Raw genomic sequence first — 21,000 nt, forward strand, 5'->3', positions numbered from 1 at the left:
ATCTCTGCAGATGGTCTGAACCAGCCCAGAACATCATTGTCCCCTGCCAGTTTACCACAGGGGCTCTTTGCAAGGCACAGGGGAGCTCAGAGGTGCAGCCTGTCCTGCCCCTTTTTCCTCAAACACCATCACACCCCATAAACAGGTGAACTGCAGCATTGCTGGGAAATGTCACGAGTTGATGCTGCTGGAAATGAAGTCCTGGGGAGTAAAAAAAGGCAGTTTGTAGCATGGAAGGGAGGGAGGGAGTGGGGGAAGGAAGGAAGGAAGGAGAGAGAGAAGAAAAAGAATGAGAGAGAAAGGGAAGGGAGGAAGTGGCGGAAGGAAGGGAAAGAAGAAAGGAAAGGAAAGGGAAGGGAAAGGAAAGGGAAGGGAAAGGGAAGGGAAAGGGAAGGGAAAGGGAAGGGAAAGGAAAGGGAAAGGGAAGGGAAGGGAAAGGGAAGGGAAAGGAAAGGGAAAGGAAAGGGAAAGGAAAGGGAAAGGAAAGGGAAAGGAAAGGGAAAGGAAAGGGAAAGGAAAGGAAACTCCTGCTCATTTTAGTTCATTTGTCTCTGCCTCAGCCCCTTCCAGAAGCAGGGCTGGCTGCTCCCTGCCCACACAGGCAGAGCTGAAACAAGAGGAGGGATGGGCACTGCAGGCCAGGTGAGCCCAGAGGGACCAGGGAGGGGGGAGAGAAGGGGCCTGAGCTGCACTTTCCGTGCTTCACCTGGATATAGAATCATTTCTCATGGAAAAGCCCTCTGAGATCATTAACTCCAGCCATTCCCCAAGGCTACCACCACTAACCCCTGGCCCCAAGTGCCACTTCCACCCTCCTTTTAAATCCCTCCAGGGATGGGGACCACACCACTGCCCTGGGCAGCTGTGCCAGTGCTGGACAAATCTTTAGGAAAAGGAGTTTTTGCTGATATCCAAGCTAAACCTCCCCTGCTCTTCACCAGGAAAAGCCCAGTGGCAGCTGCACGCTGCTGGTCTGAGCATCTACAGCATCTTGTAGGGGAAGATCTGCAGGAGCCCAGGGGTGGATTACACAGCCCTGCTGGGGCTGAGCAGGAACTAAACCTGGCAGCACTGCTTGGGGAGCTGGGGAGCTCCGGGCAAGGCAGGAGCTGAAGGACAGTGCAAACACTTATTTTGGATAGAGACGGATCTTTTGAGTTCATTGTCAGCACAGGGGTAGGTGTGAATGTGCTGCCTCCCAGGCCAGCATATTCTGTGATATTCTGTGACAAATCCACCCCATCCCTCTACAAGAGCCCATCAAAGGCCCGGTGTCAGTGTGGGATCAGGAGTGGGCACCTGGCTGCAGTTTCCTCCAGCACAGCATCAAAGGGCCCGTCCTGGGCAGATGCAGCTTGGCACTGGATGCTGGATGCTGTTTGAAGAGGAAGGTAAGGCAAATCTCTACCTTGGCGATTGCAAATTTGTTTCTGGGAAAGGAAGGAAAAGGCTTTAAAAGCTTTTCTGCACAAAGTGGGGGTTTTTTTAAACTTTTTGTTGTTTCATTTTTAAATTAGCTGGGTGGGACACTTCATCCCTGGAGTGTCCCAGGCCAGCCTGGGCAGGGCTTGGAGCAGCCTGCTCTCATGGCAGGTGTCCCTGCCCATGGCAGAGGCTTGGAAAAGGTGATCTCAACCCAAACCATTCTGGATTCTGTGACTGCATGGGCTTTCCTAGGGCTGAGAGCTGTGAAGCTCAGCAAGGCTTTTCCCTTGGGAAGTTTGGAGGCTGCTCTGAACAAATCCCTGCTGGTCTGGCTGTGTCTGTGGATGCTGGCTTCACCCCACCTGCATTTCTTCTTGTGCTGTCTCAGGCAACAAGTGCACCATAACCTCTCTGAAAAGACAGACCAGACCCTCTGTACCAAGCTCAAAGTGTCTTTTCTCCCCTTCTCTGTTTTGCTGCTGCAAATTCCCCAGAGTTTGCAAACGCAGCCTGTCTCAATTATTCACCTTGATGTTTTGTGAACCTGAGCAAATCAGATGAGAGCTCCTGGCAGCAGTTTTGTGTTGGAAATATACAGCGAAGAGACACTTCAATTTTACTGACAATGTCTTTGTGTGCCAGGAAACCACCATTTTCTTGGTTAGAGCTCTCCTTAGTGCTGTAAGCAATAAAATCCTCACACAAAGCTACAGCTCCCCAAACTCTCCTCCTATGCTGAGCACCAAAAAACCACTTCAGAGTCTGTTCTGTACCCAGTTCAAACCTGGAGCACCTGGGACTTACAGCCAGGACATCAGTCCCTGCACTGGCTGGGAATGTGGCCCCACCAGGTGTGCTCCAAGTTTGGGCTGTTCCCCAGTGACTGCTGGCCCCTGGGCAGGAGACACATTTTTGGGAGCTGCCTGAGTCTGAGCAGTGAGTGAGGATCATCCCAGCCCTGTGCTGCCTCATGCATTGTTCTTAGCTGACAACTCTTTGGTAGCATTTATAATAAGCTCAAACCCCACATTCACTAGCTTTGCCAGCGTGACCTTGCTGCTTCAGGAATTTGAATCTAAGTTGGGATTTCAGTGTCCTCTCTTTGAGAGCTTCTGTCTCTCTCACCCTTGTTCTTGTCACCGTTTTCTTTCAAGCACTGCTCAGCGTTTCAGCTATCAAACACTCCACACTTAAGAGGGCCGAGCCCTCAAGCTCAAAGAATCCATGAACTCAAAGAAACCAGCACTGGCTCTGCTGTGAGGAAAAAAAACCTGTCTCACTTCCTATCACAATGTGAATGTGTCATCCTGGCCACATAATCCTCTTGCAAATCTCTGCCATTTGAAGTGAGAATTAATCTCCCACAAAGATTTCCCTGTGGGATGGCTGAAGCCATTTCACTGTAGCAGTTGCAAATATTTTCTAATTCAGTCAAAGTGATGTATTCACAGATGTGCCAGATTTTAAATGATTACCTGCTACACTAATTATCCATGGTAATTCAGACATTAATCTCTGTCCTTATCTCTGTGTAGAAAATGTGTTGTTTACAGTTTCTGAGATGTTTTCTATAAAGATTTCCATCACCTCTCCTCCTTGGCCACGCAGGTTGGGCTATGCTTTGCCAATGACAGCAGTGAGTGCTGACCCAGCCACAGAGACCCAGCTGTCTGGGAAGATGCTGTCACCTTTCTGCACGAGGGGGACACTTCTGCCACAGGCTCCAGGTTCCTTAAGCTCCCCAGGAGTTATTGCAGCTCCCTCCTGCCTGGGAGCAGGTGCAGGGAATCACTGTGAATTCCTCTTAGCACACAGGAGCTGAAGCTCATCCCATGGAAAGCCTGGGGCAAATCAAGGCATGGGAGTCCTATCTCCTGGTCTTAAGTTCTTAACGCCCCTGGAAGCCCTGGGATAGCCCCAAGTTTTGGTTGGCTCAGGGCTGAGATGGATTCTTGGCACCCTGCAGCTGTCCCTGCACTCTGGATCAGGCTGGTGCAGAGCTGTGGCTCAAACCCTCAGCTCCCAGGGGCAGGGTTAGATATTAAGATAAATTCCTTGATTGTGAGGGTGGGCAGGCCCTTGCACAGGGTGCCAGAGCAGCTGGGGCTGCCCCTGGATCCCTGGAAGTGTCCAGGCCAGGCTGGACAGGGCTTGGAGCAACCTGGGACAGCAGAAGGTGTCCCTGCCATGGCAGGGGGTGGAATAATGTTGTCATCTTATTGCAAAAGTTCCATCCTCCTTGGTGATTTCTCACGGGCAGCTCCTCACAGCACGGACTCCTTCACAGCTCAGCCAACAAACTCCATCTCTCTCCACAGCTCAACCAACAAACTCCACCTCTCTTCTCCACCAGCTAACCCACTCTTTTGTAGCAGAGAGTGTCTGTCTTCTTACTGGACACAGCTGTGGCCTATTAAGGGCAGGCCTGTTCCTAATCTTTGGTGATTAGTGCAGCTGCAACTCCTCAGGTGTGAGACTGCCTTCTGCACTCTTTATTTTTTTACATTCTATCCCTCCACAGAATAAGATGATCTTTAAGGTTCCTTTCCAACCCAAATCATTCCACGAGTCTATGAAATGCTGGGATGATTTGATGCTCTGCAGCCAGGCATGCTGAGATCCTCCAACTTTTCCACTGTCAAACAATGCCAGGATGACCAGCTCCATGCTTTTCCACTGTCAAACAATGCCAAGATGACCAGCTCCATGCTTTTCCACTGTCAAACAATGCCAGGATGACCAGCTCCATGATGCTCCAGCTCCTCTGTGCCACTCAGAGGTGCCCAAGGGCTCCTGCCCCTTCCCCTGGGAGTTCCTGGGGTGCAAATCCTCCCCACAGCCACGTGGAAGGAATAACCTACCAAGATCTCCAGCATCACTCTGGCTGGCACCAAAAGGGCTGTGTGAGCCTTTCTTGTGTTTCATTACACAACAGGCAGTGGGCTAGGCTGGAATCAGGCTGCTGCCTGTCAGATGCAGATACAGATGGCTCTGACAGTGCCCTGGGGACCAGGCTGGCTGCCTGTGGCTGAGTGCCTCTCAAGGAGGGCTGGGAAGCTTTCTGGCTGTGCCAGGAGTGCAGGCAGGAGCTGCAGTGATTCCTGCAGCAGGAGCAGTTCTCTGCTGCTGTCTCACCCCAGGAACAGTCACCAGCAGCAGCCCCACAGGATTAGGATGTGCCTGAGCTGTACTTTGCTCTGGGAAGGAAGGAGGAGATGGAACATTTACCTTGCAGGCTACTGAGTAAGGGAGGCTGGCTGCCCCAGAGGCACAGGAACTTCAAAGGTGCCTTTTTTGCTGTGTAATTAGCAGTGCTGCAAAGCCTAGGAGAAGTCATTAGACTCTATTCAATACATTTCTCTCTCCACGTGCCTCTTTATTGCTCTGTGCTAAACCCAGAGCAGGAAACTGCACAGAAAATGTATCAGGGCTGGCTTTCAAGCAGGCTAGCACAAGAAAGATGCCCTTGTGTGTCCTGAACAGAAAGCCCTGCAGAAAGAGGGTCAGGAGAAATTTAATCTTTACAGAGCTCCACACAGGCAACTCTTGTGCTGTTTCAAAGCTGTTAATTTTGTAATATGTGTCAGGCAAAGTGGAAATAACATCAGCAGAGCTCGGGGGTTTGGTGACAAGCTCAGAGAAGCAAGCAGCAAAATTCCAGGCAGGCTATTTGACGTAAGTGCTGCTTAACATTTTTCAAAAGAAAGGATGTCACAGAAAGAAAAAGTCTGTGAGAAAATCAGGAAGCTACAAAGTCAATTAATGCATAGGTAATTCAGCTGCAGCTGGCAACAAATGACTTTGCTTTCAAAGCTGGGGATGACATACTGAGGGGTAAGAACTTAATAGGATCAATCTCCAAAATAATACAAGAAAAATTACTAAAGGAGGACAACCTAGTATTAGGAAAAGCAATTAGAACAGTTATGGGATGAGACAGCCAGAGAAGAGATGAAAGCACTGAGGAGTACAAGGCAGGTCCTGGGCAGCAGTGGCCGTGCCCTGGGACAGGCAGCCCTTGGCAGGGGAAAATCAGGGAAAACCCACCTGGAGCAGCCCCTGCAGCAGCAGGCAGGGCAGGGGGGGAAAGGGAGAGCAGCTCCCCAGGATGAGCTCCAAGGGACACACAGGGGGATTTTGGCTCCAGCACAGAAAGGGAGCATGGGTGGGTCCTGAGGAAAGGCTCACAAATAAATAATAGCAAGGGAAACAAGGAAAGTGAACTCTTGGACCAGGATGCAGCTAACTGAGTTCAGGTAAGAGCTTGTCTGGTGTGATGGTGTTCACAGGAGTCTTAGGATGAGGGAAGAGATGAGGATCTGACTCCATGTTTCAGAAGGCTGATTTATTATTTTATCATATATATTATATTAAAACTATACTAAAAGAATAGAAGAAAAGGTTTCATCAGAAGGCTGGCTAAGAATAGAATAGGAAAGAAATTATAACAAAGGTTTGAGGCTCAGCTCTCTGTCTGAGCCAGCTGACTGTGATTGGCCATTAATTAGAAACAACCCCATGAGCCCAATCCCAGATGCACCTGTTGCATTCCACAGCAGCAGATAACCATTGGGTACATTTTGTTCCTGAGGCCTCTCAGCTTCTCAGGAGAAAAAATCCTAAGGAAAGGATTTTCCATAAAAGATGTCTGTGACAGTCTGGCAAAAGGCAGCAAGACTCTTAGGAAAGCAAAGAGCACAAGGGAGAAAAAACCTCAAATGCAAGGTTTTATATAGCAGATAAGCCATCACTGGGACTGAGCCTTCAGAACCTAAAAGCTGGGGAGAAAATCCCACATGGCAGAGCCCATGAAAGAACACACTGCAATGGAGGAAATGAGGAAAAATGTCCTTAATTTTGCAGTGTCCAAGGCCCCCCTCTTGGGAATGGCCAGTGCAATGTCAACAAGACACAGCACAGGACCTGCATTTTGTTACAGGTTGGATAAAGGACTCCATCTCTGGAGCACAGCCAAAGAGGCTCAGGAATTATGGAAATGGGGTTGGTTGCAATGGAAAAGAAAACCACAAGTGGCTTCTGAGCACGGCAGGTGGGGCAGAGAGCAGGGACATCCCCCCAGCAGACCTGTCACAGGAGCTGTGGCACTGCCCATCCCTGCCCAGAGCCTTGGCTGCTTCTGCCAGCCCCAGGGAATCAGTTTGTTTGTACTTGGAAAATGCATGCTTTAGCATCTCTGCTATTTATAACTTCCATGTGCAGAAGATATTCATAATTAAAATTTTTATTATGGCTTGCAATGTGCTGCATTCCACAACGTATTTAGGTTATATGTACATATATAGATATATATCAAATACTTTTCATCTCCCAGCAGCATCTTGGATGGAAGCAACGATAGCTAATGAGAAGGCCAGGGAATATTATATTGGAGAAAACACAGAGAACTGGGGATTGTGCTGGTTTTATTGCAGTTAAATTATGGGAACTGACACCTTTTTGTTTTTGCAGTCATATTCCAGTTAAGTTCAGTTTTTATTTTAATAGTCAAATAAATCTGAGCAGTGGGAAGGTCATGCAGAGAAACAGCTCTCTAAAAGCCTCAGCAGGAAGATATCACTAAGGCTTTGTTCTTCCTGCCATCCATTCTTTCTCCTCCATCACTGCCTGATAAGAGCCTCTTTTCATGCTGAAGGTCAGAGAGATAAGGGGCATCTGTGCTGATAACTTAACCACCTCCAGCCAGGTCAAAACCAAGTAACTCTCACATGTCCTGGAGAACTGGAGGGCTGAGCAGGTATGGATAACCCAAAGTGTTGGAGTGCTGATGACTCTGTTAGTGCTAAGGCAAAAAATAAACAAACTTAGCCTCATTTTTACTTGCCCTATTTCCAGAAGATTGTCTTTGATTTTTTTTTTTCTGCATAGCCAGTCAGGCTGGGATTTGATCTTCAAAGGCCTTTTTTTAACCCAAGCCATTCTAAGAGTCCATGAAGTTCTCATTGCTAAAGGTATCACATCTGCATTACACTTGGAGACACTGCTGGGCTCAAGAAAGTGGCTGCTCCTCTCTGAGCAGCCATTCCCAAAGCTCAGGAATCAAACTCAGTTCTCTGTTCCGGCCTCAGGGTGCTCAGTCTGTCAGTCCAGGCCACCTACTGCAGGTGGATGGGAACCTTGGATTCCCTGCTGGACACAGCCAGGATGATTCCCTGGCACAAACTTGCCCTGGGAGGAAGGAGCACTGCAGAATTCAGCACTCTGTGTGCAAGCACTTGGGCTGACCTTGGCTCCTCCAGCTCAGCTGCTGCAGGTGAACTTCAAAGGGGAAGGACAAACCACAGGCAGAGCCCAGAAACCAAAATCCAGCCTGTGAGTCACGGTGTCCTGCTGAGGATGGAGCAGAACACTGTGAAACTGGGCTGGAACAGCCTCTGGGGCTGGCAGGGGGTTCTGCAGGTGCCAGGCTTCACCTCCCCAAATCTCAGAATTCCCTGATCTCCCCAGAACCAAAGGCAAGGCTGCTGCTCCTCCTGTCCCCTCCTGCTCCTGGCAGGAACACGACTCTGTGCAAGTGCTCAGACACCAAATGCCTCAGTGTTCTGCTCTTTTATGGCTGCCCATAAACTGCCTTTCCTCAGCACAGGAGTGGGGCTGGATTATGTGTTTTACTGAGCCTGGAAAGGTCACAGCACCAGAGGGAGCAGCAGGTGCCCAACACCTCTGGAAGGCAGCCTGCTTAAATGCAGTGCCTGAGCTTGGCTGCCAAAAATTGAGTAATTGCTGAAAAATTAAAAAATCCTGTGTCCTGACCATTTAAACCCATCCTTGAGCCGAAGGGAAGGGACAGATTATAAATGTATGAGATTGCTCGAGTCTGTAAGGGAACCTTGAGCTGTGCAGATAGCACTGACTCAGGAGAGAAGGCTCTGTTTTCTCCCCCAAAACACAGGGTTTTAGCTGAGTGGCTACAGGGAACAGGCCCAGCAAACAGAAACAGGTTGTTAATCATATCCCCATTTAATTAGGAGTGGTTGTGTGTATCCTCTTTCACCTGTATGATCAGCACCCATTTATTTGCAAGATTGCAGCGTGTTGCAAAAGGAAATCTCTGAAGCACTGGCAGCTAAGAAGGCATATTTCAGAGAGTTCTTAGTAATATAGCTGTTTCCATTGTTCAGTACCAGGGGAAAGCTCTTCCCAGATAAATCCCTTTTAGTATTTCACTGCTTTTTCCTCAGTAATATTCTTCCTTTATCTTTCACTTTTCCTCTTTTCTCCTGCCTTTCTAACAAGAGTCCCCTCGATGCAGAAGCACAAGATAATGCTAATTGAGCTTGTCAGGCCTAAATAAAAGATGGGATAATGCAGGGGCTGCAACCTATGTGGTTCCATCTGGATACTTCAACTTCTATCATGTAGCAAGAGCAAACCTTGCTGTGCTGCTCACACGAAATGGGCAGAGAGTTATTGACCTGTCAGGCAGGGCACTGGGGTGTTAACCACACCAAAAATCCCCAGAGCCCAGCCCTGAAAATGCCAAAAATAAATGCCAGCAAACTCCCTGGAATATCTTAAATCAGCCAGGGCTCATCTACAGATTGCAAGCTCTTCTCTTTTTTTTTTATTCAAGTGTAACTTTTCTGCCCTGAATAAGTCCCAAGATGGTTTGGCCATGGTGGCTCCCAGGGACACATAAACTCCTGTGGTTTCAAAGATTAAAAGCAACAGAAAGGCTGAACCACCTGATTCTGCTGCCAGTTCTCACAGGAGAGGCAGGATTGGATCCCAGGATGGAGCACAGGCTTTGTCTGGTCTAAGAACAGAAGATGCAGCATGTGAAGCTGGAGCACATCGAGTGCCTCTATTTAGAGGCTCTGCAAACTCCATATGAATTTTAACAATGTGATTCAAGTCCATGGGTTACATGTAATTAGGCCAAAGCCAGCAAAAAGACAAACAGTTCTACACCTTCAAATGAATCCTTTAGCTTGCTAACAAAAAGCAATTAAGCTGCCTGCCAGTCTGGAGCCAGGCTCCAGGGCTAATTTCAGACACACAGGCTGTATGGGAGCATCCCAACACACCACTCCTGAATATTTCACTTTGCAATAAAAATCTGCTGGGAGCCCCCCACACCCAGCCCCAAGGTCAGAGAGAGCACTCGGCCTTGGGAATCAACCCCACTGCACGAGAGGTGGGCTCCAGCATCTCTTCACATGGACTGCACTCCATGGGAAATGGAACAGAAATCATGGAGTCATGGAACGGGCTGGGCTGGGAGGTCTCAGGTCTCTGTGGCTGAAATGGCTCCTGAGGGGTTAGAAAGTCTCTTTTTTCCCAGCCCAGCGACTGAAGATGAAGTTGAGATTCCTCAGTTCTGCTTTTCAAGGTTATTTTCTCTTATCTGTTCCATTCTTTCTCTGACCTGCTGAGATCTGTCCAGCAGGTCGGGTTGTGGCACAGTCCCTACCCTCAGGGTGGTGTTGGCTTTTTATGCTCAGAACTCCATGTACTTTATTTACAATAATTTCCCCATACCTATCACCTATGTTAGACAGTCTGTCTCTACCTTAAACCAATGCAAAAGTGCCACCATCACAGCAGAAGATGGAGGACAAGAAGAAGAAGGACAGGACATGCCCAGATTCCTCCATCTTGCCTATTGAATCCCCATTCTAAAACCCCAAAATTCTACTTTTTCACCCTGTGACAAATTCACTATCATTCTACTCAAACTCTTGTGGCTTGTAAATCTTCACACAAAGTTGGGAATTGTTTCCATGGGCTAAAATCAAAGGCACAGGTGTCTTGTGCCAAGGTCTCTGAGCCCCCTGCCAGGGTCTGGAGTCCTTCAGGGCAGCCAGAGCAATGTCCTGGGTTCTCACAGGGAGGGACCTTAAAGCTCATTCCATTCCAACCCCCTGCCACAGGGACACCTCCCACTGTCCCAGGTGCTCCCAGCCCCAGTGTCCAGCCTGGCCTTGGGCACTTCAGGGATCCAGGGGCAGCCCCAGCTGCTCTGGGCACTCTGTGCCAGGGCCTGCCCATTCCTTCCCTATGCCTGATCTAAACCCACCCTCCTTTAGCTCAAGGCCATGCCCCTTGTCCTGTCTGCCTGTCCAAGTGTCACTGAAGGCCCTGACTGAGTGCAGGAGAATTTCCCATTTCAATTAATTACTGCTGATCCACAGATGAGTGCAGTAATTGAGATCTGGGTAATTAGAGCAGTGCTGTAGAATAAAGCAAAGCTGTGAGTGTGTCACCTGCACCTCAAACACTTCTGCATGTGGGCAGTGAGCAGCAGATGTGTGTGCTGGTCAGCAGGAGGCTCTGAGGGCCACAAAACTGAGGGACAAAGAGGAGTATTTCACTCCTCTGCAAACCAAGGAAGAGCCATTTCATCCTCTCTCCAGAACCCCCTTGTTTCACTGCACCATAAAAAGCTTCAAGAAATATTGATCCCAGCTTGTACTGGCAACACAACAAGAGCATAATTTCATTTCCTGCTGTATTACAGAGTTAAAAACTGATGGTTTAATTTCTAAGAAATTCAAATTAATGGTGCTGAAATGGGCCTGGTGAAATGAACATTTCCTGATGCTTTAAAAGAGCTTAGTTCTGAGACCAGATTTAGGAGCTGGCCTTACCTCTATAGGGGAACAGCCACCACCCCAAAATCTGCCATCTGCACGGACTGGGCAGCTGTTGTACTTCAAACTAAGTTTATTGATTCATAAAATTCCTCCTTAGCCAAACCACCAGGTAATAACTGTGCAGGTCGTGCAAGCAGAGGAACATTTTCTGACAGTCCTGAGGGTCACAAATCACAGTGGGGAAGAGAATTTCTGCTGGTGCAGTGAATTAAACTGGGTAGCAATTACTGCCATGGTGCTGAGGGAGTTCAGCTGCTGCAGAAAAGTGGAGGAATCTGTGTGCTTTGCAGAAGAAGAAAAGTTTGAAACTGCCACCTGGGGGAAATCCAAAGTTATCTTGGAAACAACGTAATAGGGAGCTGAAAAATCTTTATGTTTCTCTGTGCCTTAATTTTTAAGCTCTCTAGCCTGCAAAAATTGAGAAAATTCCATATCTAATATCCCTATACTTACTGTCAAAGTTTTATTTATTTTTTTAGCTGCTTTTGTATTGCTATGCAAAATATTTATTTTCTTCATTCTCCTTCTTAACTACTTGTGTTAATCCACTCCATTTAATTTCATCACCTAAAACTTCACCCTGAAGTTGGTGCCCAATGCCCTGATTCCTGCAACACAAACACTGGCAACTAAGTTCCAATTTAGACATACACTACTCTCAGAGACACACTTAAAACTTATTTTTATTTTAAAGACTGCAGCCTTTTGCAGGAACAGCTGTGTGAGATGAGCCAGCTTGAAATCACAGAGATACCAACCAAGAGGAGGATACAAAATACAATATACAGAACAATTTTGTGATTTTATGCTCACTGCTGAAGTCATTATTCCAACATTGCACACAGACACTGCATCACACACTCGAGGCTGCAACACCTTCCCACATGGGAGTTAGAGGGAATTTTTCTCAGGCTCCCTTTGGTGTAAGTAATCCCTGAGGTATTAAACATCTTTGTACTTTTATCCCAGAACATCTGAAGGCTGTGAGGGTTCACATGTCTCTTTAAAGTGCTGTTGTGCACCATTTATCACCCTAACTCACCTGCAACTCTCCCAGCAGCTCACAGCCCCTGGTTTCCATCCTGCACAGCCCTTGCTTGCTGTTCTTCCACTGATACTGCTCCTGCTGCTGCAGAGTCACCACTCCTGGTGCAGCTCCTGTGACTAATTCTTGCCTGACTCCCCAGAATAATCACAGGTGTGGCCACAAGGAACAGGCTATCAGAAAATACACCTTAAATCCCTGCCACGTGCTCCTGCACCCGAGTGTCACAGACATCTCTTATGGAAAATCCTTTCCTTAGGATTTTTTCTCCTGAGAAGCTGAGAGGCCTCAGGAACAAAATGTAACCAATGGTTATCTGCTGCTGTGGAATGCAACAGGTGCATCTGGGATTGGGCTCATGTGGTTGTTTCTAATTAATGGCCAATCACAGTCAGCTGCATCAGACAGAGTCCAAGCCACAAGCCTTTGTTATCATTCTTTCCTTTTCTATTCTTAGCCAGCCTTTTGATGAAATCCTTTCTTCTATTCTTTTAGTATAGTTTTAATGTAAAATATATCATAAAGTAATAAATCAAGCCTTCTGAAACATGGAGTCAGATCCTTGTCTCTTCCCCAATCCAAGAATCCCTGTGAACACGGACACACCCGAGGGCACCCCCAGGGCCAAAATGCACCTGCACCCTCAGGAACACCAACTATGCCCCTTATTCTGAAAAAATTAGCATCTGGCAGGAGGATTGTATGCCATAATGAGAAACAGCCCATCACACAAAGTGTCCTCATCACCCACTCAGTTACTTTCTGCCACTTACAAATGATGCAGCCACCTGGCCACTCTCACATCACTCCCTTGTCCTTCCTCTTGTGATTGTGACAAATTCCTCTTCCCATCCTCGGCTAATGGCATTTCTGTCATGTCTGGAAGGTATTGAGATGAGGGAGCTGGCAGTGCATAACATCCCACTGTGCATCCTGTGCTGCTTGTATAAAACATTCTGATCTTCCCATATTGAAACAGCACGAGAAGTATGGAAATTTGGGGCATTGCATTTGGATTTTGTTTGCTTTCTTGGTGAAAGATGGTGTCTGCCATAACCAAAGTATGGTTTGGCAAAGGAGAAAAATGGGCTGTCTGGAAATAATCGATATTGAAACTGCTTCAGGGCACTCCTGCAAGTATGTGTTTATTGAAGTCTGAAACAGCTGAGGAAAAAACCAACAAAATTATGGCAGAAAAGTTCCTCCTTCTCTGAGTCAAGAACCACTTAAGCAGAGGTTTTACTCTTTGCTTGCCTTGCTCTGCCTTCCACAGACAGTGGTGCTTTCATGCTGTGTGCCTGCAGTGCCTAATTAAGCACCAAGCCCTAATCCCCAGACTGGGGAGACACAAGGAAGGGCCAAGGAGGAGCAGCCCAGATTCTCCTTTCTCAAACCTCACAGCAGAAACTCACATGTGGGTACAGGAGAAAAGCTGACCTGAAGAATAACTGCTACAAATGCATTAGGTGTACTTGTCCCTGCAGGAGAGGAGGGGAGAAAGCCTGTTTGCATTGCAGCAGTGCCTGGGGCTCATTAACAAACGGGATTAATGAAGATGTCCTCAGCACTCCACTGCTGGGAGTCAGCAGGCAGAGATGCACTCTGATCTCATTCCCCACAGCTGGTTTATTGCTCTGCAGTGATGCTCAGGCACAGGATTTCCTGCTGATGCAGAAGAAGACCTGCACCCCACCCCAAGGACTCCTTCCCCTCCTTCCCCCTGGAATTCTGTCATTCCACGTGTACCCACTGCAATATAAATACCAGGAGGGAGAAATGCCCGGTCTAGCACCCAGCCTGCTGTCATTCAGCAGGGGCTGAACCTGATTACAGGAGGTTAATTAATGCCCCACATTTGTAAAGCTCAACGTTTTTTAACGACTTGTTTTCTTCGGGGGAGAGATTAATTGATGTTTGCCCTGAGGAGACACACGAAGGAAATTTGTCCCTGAGAGGAAGAAGTATGCAGGAATGCAGCTTGGAGACCCCAGCAGGGCAGAGATGGGAAGTGCCTGCCTCCTGCCTTCCCAGGAAATGTCACTGCCCTCGGCATCACTTGCAGCCAGACACTTTCTGTGACAACTGTTGGGGAAGATGAAGCAGGAAAGCCTTATAAATGTGATTGCCTGGCAAAAGATTTTGAGAATATGGAAACTATGAGCAAGATTGAAATGAAAGCAAGCTTTGAGATACCTCAGTTACTGAACAACTGGAAAAAACAATGGCATGGCCAGCTGAAGGTGATCCCCTTTTGATGGAACAACACCCTCTGCTTGCAGACAGGCCCAAGGGGCAGAGCAGACCCTGCCAGCTTGGCAGAAGGGGCCCAAAGAGGAGTTTTTAGGGTTTAAAATGTAACACAGCATGGTAATGTAATGATTCTTATAGGCTGTATGGAAATGCTATAGGATTTGTATCTTGTACTAGATTGGTTAGTGAGAATTAGAATATTCAACACAGAAGAAGATTTATGGTATTGGAATGGGAACATCACTCTCTTAGTTCTTGCCTCTTAGCTCTTACCCTTTTACTCTCTCACCCTCTCATCCTCTCTCCCCCTCTCTCCTCTCAGTCCTGCTCTGAGCTGTGTTTGGCAGCTCCAGCAGGGCCCTGCACCCAGGCCCTTTGCAATAATCCCCAAGTTCCAGCCCTGGCTGCAGAGATCTCTCATCTCCATCTGTCCCAACCGTGCTACCCCCAAGGCTCCTACAGACAGCAAAGTCTCCTGTAGCATTTCCAGTGTTATTTTCCCAAGCAGGGGGCTCATGCTGCTCACTAACTCCATGCTTTGCCTCAGTTATCTGGAGAGTTCTGCCCTCCAGCCCCGGGTCTGTCAAGGGCAGACTCTCTGATGGGGCCAGTCCCTGCTGCCAGCTGCTCCAGACACAAAACCAGTAACACAACAGCCCTCCCTGGACCCTTCTCTTCAGTTAATTGTTATGATGGGTCCCTCTAATTCCTGTGGGATTGTGTGTAATGTGTCATTGCATCACTCGAATTATTCAGGGGAAAGAATGATGAGTGGTTTGTGGCCCAGTGAATAGCAAATACTGCTATTCTTGTGCCACTCTTAGGCTGGGGCTTTGTCTTAGTGACAAGCCTGTTCATGACAATAAAGGACAGGGAATTGGAGAAAATGGCCAAGGAGAGAATCTTTGTTTTCTGTCCCTCATTCCAGTCTCCCTGGAATGTGAGGAGTAGCAGTGAACAAAGAGAAAGCACTCGAAGCATTGAAACAGACTGATAAATGCCTTTGTGATAAACTGCTTTTCTGCTCATCTGGAAGGTCAGTGGTCCAGTTTTTCTCATACTTTTTACCATTATAAAGATCAGATGTCCAAAAGAATCAGTAATTTGACCAAGTGAATTTAGGAGCCACTTGAATCAGCAGATAATCAACAACAATTGTGGAACCTGTTCAAGAAAACAACTCAATACTCCCCTCTGTGCTTCAGCCAGGAAAGGAACTCACCCACACACATCCCTAGAGACTTGTCCAGGAATTTGGAAATGGAAATAGTAGGAGAATTGCTTCTGGTTCTGTTTTTGCTCTGGTTTATCTTCCAGAATAAAACAAGAGTCGCCCAAAGCAGAGGAGGAAGCTTCTACTCTCTCTGTACTGAGTGCCCGGCCAGGGACACAAACAGCTTCCCCCACTCCTGTTTTGCTTCTCTGATGCTGCAGCAGAGAAGTTCAGCACCTCCCTGTCTCCAAACCTGTCATGTTAGTGGTCAGAATGGAGAGTAAGTGCCCACTGGTTTATCTGAAGTCCTGTGCACACAAGATTTTGCTTCCTTCCATACTGTTCCTGACCTAAAGAGCCTTAAAATGCAGAGCCACGCTGCTTCAGCTTTCAGTCTGTTGACAAATTTAATCATCAAGGTACAGATTGGCTTTTGGGTACACAGAATGAGATTACAGTGGAGAAAACAGTTTTGAACATTCAAATGAAAGTTCAGTTTGATAAGGGCTCTACAGCCCCGAGCTGCCTCAGCTCAGATCCATCCTGCACTGGGATTACTCAGGAATCTCACATGGTTATACAGCCAGGAGACTCTGGTATTACAGATGGACATGATCTAATTTCAGGTGGGAAGACTGTGGAAAAAGAAATTGCAGGACTGGGCTCCTGGCACACATGGTTTCACATGAGAAAGCAGAAATAGGATAAAAAAATATACCACAACACCCACCCCCCAGGTTCTGAGCAAACATCAGGAAACAGTGGGAAGTTTCCCTTTATACACCCAAGGTGGTCAGCAAGGTTACTCCACAGGAGGAGACAGGGGCAGATCACAGCCCATGAGCCTTTTCCAGCTAAGGAGCTTTACAAACAGAGCAAAGCCTCCTCCACAGGCATGATTCAGGCTGGTGAGCAGAAATCCCAGCTACCTGCTGGCAGAACCTGGGGGCAGCAGTCTCCAGCAGCCCAGAAGGGACCCACGTGCTGCAAATCAGACACATGAGGCACACAGGGAGAAAGAGCAGCAGAAAGAGAAGGGGTAACTCACAGCAATGAGCTGGTAGGAGTTGTTCATCATGGCTATGAGCATGTTCAGCAGCACAACGAGGGAGATGACGTTGTAGGTCCCAAACATTGTGGCCCCAACAAACTCTGTGAACTCGTGTCTGGCTTTCACGTTGGTGACGTAGAGATTCAGCAGCCCAAACACAGACCAGAAGAGTGACTGGAGGGTCTCAAAAAGCCTGCAAGGAAAACAGATTTTTAGCTGGCTACCTGATGCTGGGGGGTGGAAAATTATCTTTTTCTACACAGATATAGGGAGACACCACTTAGCAGAGCCTTTTATCCCTCCCTGGGGACAGCCTGTGCCCAGCCACAGTGACCCACCAGCCAGTGCATGTGAGAGCTGTCCCATCAACAGCATTTGCTGCCTCTCCAAGAGCCCACATCCTTGTGAGAGGCAGTGAGCACAACTTCCCCAAGGAACCCAAGGCTCCCTTTCCCACTCAGCACATTGCACAGAACAGCCACAATATATTCCATTTAATTAAAATTGCCATGCTGCGATGCTGCTGCTATCTATAAACTCTCCTGTTTAATCAGTGCCTGCATCATTAACATGTCTGCAGGATAAATGCTCAGGGAAGCCATCCCCAAGCGTGACTGCAGCAGTGAACAGTGCACAACAACAAGGCACCACGAGGTGGGACATGGCAGAAATCACAGCACTTGCACCTTTTGCTCTAATTTGCAGTGCTCTTTTTGGAATACACCTGCCCAAAACACAGCTCTGTTTGGAATACACCTGCCCAAAACACAGCTCTGTTTGGAATACACCTGCCCAAAACACAGCTCTGTTTGCAGGGCACCTGCCCAAAATACTGCTCTGTTTGCAGTAGATCTGCCTAAAATGCTGCTGTGTTTGGAATGCACCTGCCCAAAACTCTGCTCTGTTTGCAGTGCACCTGCTCAGAATACTGCTGTACTTGGAATGCACCTGCCCAAAATGCTGCTCTGTTTGTAGTGCACCTGGCCAAAATGCTGCTGTGTTTGGAATACATCTGCCCAAAATGCTGCTCTATTTGTAGTGCACCTGGCCAAAATGCTGCTCTGTTTGCAGTGCACCTTCCCAAAACTTTGCTCTGTTTGCAATGCACCTGCCCAAAACTCTGTTCTGTTTGGAATGCACCTGGCCAAAATACTGCTGTATTTGGAATACACCTGTCCAAAACCCTGCTCTGTTTGGAATGCACCTGGCCAAAATGATGCTGTATTTGGAATACACCTGTCCAAAACTCTGCTCTGTTTGGAATGCACCTGCCCAAAATGATGCTGTGTTTGCACTGCACCTGCCCAAAATACTGCTGTATTTGGAATACACCTGTCCAAAACACTGCTGCTCTGTTTGGAATGCACCTGCCCAAAAACACAGCTCTGTTTGCAGTGCACCTGCCCAAAATCTTGCTGTGTTTACAATGCACTTGCCCAAAACTCTGCTGTGTTCACAATGCACCTGCCCAAAGCGCTGGAAGCTCTGAGTGGCTGGAGCAGCAGCTCCCACCCAGCACGGGCAGAGTCCCTGGCAAAACCCTGCAACCACTGCTCGGTAATGACTCAGATGAAAGAGAGTCATCACATTAATTCAGCTCAAGAGTTTCTCTTCTTTTGAAGGCTTCCTTCCCTAGATGAACCAGACCTGACCCCACTGAGCTGGTGAGATCATCCCAGGTCTCTCTGCTTCCAGTGACCTTTCGCAGTCACGTCAGACGCGTAATCAGCAATCGAAGTAATTGCTCTATTTGGGCATCTTTGTTTTGGCTTTCCAAAGTATGGCATTTATATCATCCAAAAATGACATTTATATGCCTGTTTAAGAGTTCCCATTTTGGCCTGAGGTCAGCAGATGTGTTCAAATGCAACTTCTAGACACATCAATATGAATAATTCAGATGCTTTACTTGACATACCAGGAATCTGTTCTCCCATCATCTCCAGGCATTTGTTCACATGTATCCCCATGCCTTATATGAGAATTCTGTTTATACTTTGTGGATGTAGCTTATGTTTTTCACTGGCCAAAATCATAAAGATGCTCCCTCCCAAAAAAATACGCTGTCCAAAAAAACTCCCTCCCAAAGAAAAACTCCCTCCATAAAACCTCCCTCCCAAAGCTCAGGCTGTTTGTTAGGCTTATTAAATAACTAAGGTAGTAAAATACAGATTAACCAAAGAATGCCAAGCATTTATTTACTAGAAGTGCTGGAGCACTAGCTGTCTTTTAAAATATTTATAGTATTTTTACTATTAACAGTAGAAACACTACTTGGGCTGTTGGTACAATAGAGACAGGGGCTCTAATCATTGAACTGAAATCAGCTCTAGAAGTGGTCAGTGCGTTGTTCTGGGTGCACAATATTACCCAGGTGTGTAATCTGGGCCCAGACTAAAGCAAACATTCACATGTGCCCTTGACAAAGACGCCAAGTGGCTCCTGCAGCTCTGCAGAGCAGTGAGGATGCTGTGAGGTGCTGTGTCCTCAGTGTTTAATGACAGGACAGGTCCACAGCCTCTTTTCACAGTCCATGTTTCAGGGCAGGCTCACACTACTTTGGAGAAGCAGCTATAAAGAAATAGAATTTTGGAAATGGTGATTGAGAGGCTCCCATGTCCTGCTGAGTGTATTTTGAATCCTAATCAAACAGAGGAATTCTCAAAGCTCCACCACTCTCCATGGTGGCTTAGAGAGAGCAAGTGCCCCCTGTGCCACAGGAAGCTGTGCCCAGGGGAATGGCAGAGAGAAGGACACAGCAGGCAGGGAGATGTGACTTCCTCCACCCCTTCCTCCTCTTCCTCACTCTCCTCTCCCCACTTCAGTTGCCAGCATCACAGCTATAAACATCTTTTCCAATCATCTGCCTAAGCAGCAGGCACTCTGCTTTCTGAGGGATGGCAAGGCCAAAGCAGAAAGCCTTAAATTATTCATTACTTCCCCTCGTTGCTGTCACAAAGGAATATTACTTTTCCATGATCTGTGCGTGCAATGCAGAAAATTTCCTCGCCAAGAAAATGTTAATCCCACCCTTTGAGAGTAATAGGAAATAACGTGGCAGTAAATAGGTATCACACTTGACACAAGCTGCACACACACCAGGGGCGTCCTTTTTGCTCCCCCTGAAGAATTAGAGCTCATTGTGTGAGCCCAGGAATGCTGGTGGGAACCAAAGTGCACTGATTCAGAGCTCTGCAGATTTATTCCTTCATAAGGAATGAGCCATGAGCAAAGTCAGGGTCCCCAGCCCTGCCTGGACCAGCTCCAGCCTCCTTTGCTTCCCCCCCAAAACAACATTTGGATCTGCAGCTGCTCCTTCCCAGCCACTGCCCCATGCTGTGCATCTGCTCCCCAGCCAAATGTCAGCTTGTGCTGGGGGTGTTAATAAGGACCATTTAAACTTTTAAGAACACGTTAAATAAATTTCTTAAGTGAGCCTCAAACAAAAAGTACCTGCAGAGTGTTCTGTCCCCTGCCAGGAGACCTCACTCCTAATGGATCCCCTCCCACTAGGATTTTGTTTTACACAAACCTCTGCCACAAAGGCTGAGCCCCCTCAATTTCCTTTCTGTGCTACATTCCCTTGGCAGGGGGTTGAAATGAATGTTAGGGTGGCAGAAATTGTGGTTTGTATTTAAGCTGATACACACTTTCTGCTAAGTGCTTCTTGTATAATTTTTAGCTCTCAAGACATTACACCTTCTTACAGACATCAGGATGGTTGGTTGGTTGCTTGCTTTGTTTTTTTTTTTTTTCCTGATGGCTTTTTCTTGTTCTTTTTCTTCAGTCAAATCCTGCTGTTGCTTTCTCCACTTACCTGACACAATGAAATCTGTAAAAAAACCAGAGTGCAGTGGTGGCAGGCCCAAACCAGAACTGAACACATCTGTTCACCACAGCTCCAGAGAAAGGCAGGGTTTGGTACTGGATTTTGTAGGCTTGACCCTTCCTGAGGTAGAATTTACCCCTTAACACACACTGTGCTTGCCAAACTGGCTGCTGCATCAATAGGGATGCAGATCAAGGAATAAATTTGTTATTGAATTCCTTTGCCAGGGCAGCACAACACACTTCTGGGGCATGTGAGGCAACTGAAACAGCAAAAGGTCTGAAATCTTTCGTTCTGTTTCCCATTAGCACAGTGCAGGTCCATTCACTTCCCTCAGACAGAGATGGTTTCATGAGAAAATTAATCAAGCCTGTGGTGTTCCTGCTCTGCAGTGGGAAATGGCACATGTCTGGTGTACCAGGGCCTGCTGCTCTTGAAGGATGGGCTCTATCCCATGAAAATTCCATATTTCTTTTAGGAGGGAGCCCACAGGACAAAGCTGGAACCTCTCCTCTCCCAACCAAGTCATGTGGCCTGAGCCATCATCTGTTTTTGATAACAGTGCAAATACAT

The 21,000-nt window shown here is 47.4% G+C and overlaps 1 protein-coding gene across 3 annotated transcripts in view; it reads right to left on the reverse strand.

The window, feature by feature from the left end:
- TRPC5 (transient receptor potential cation channel subfamily C member 5) overlaps positions 1–21,000 on the reverse strand; it is a 110,990-nt gene that overhangs the window by 14,155 nt on the left and 75,835 nt on the right. For all 3 annotated transcript variants that reach the window (XR_011681593.1, XM_071442709.1, XM_071442708.1), the window contains one exon: positions 16,596–16,791. Coding sequence is in view for 2 of the 3 variants with exons in the window: in XM_071442709.1 (XP_071298810.1) it covers positions 16,596–16,791 (196 nt within the window). In the remaining variant the exon portion in view is untranslated. The remainder of the gene's footprint in view (positions 1–16,595; positions 16,792–21,000) is intronic.

This window comes from Agelaius tricolor, unplaced genomic scaffold (assembly GCF_023055355.1).
Source record: "Agelaius tricolor isolate 1412-34295 unplaced genomic scaffold, bAgeTri1.0.p SCAF_17, whole genome shotgun sequence".
NCBI lineage: Eukaryota > Metazoa > Chordata > Aves > Passeriformes > Icteridae > Agelaius > Agelaius tricolor.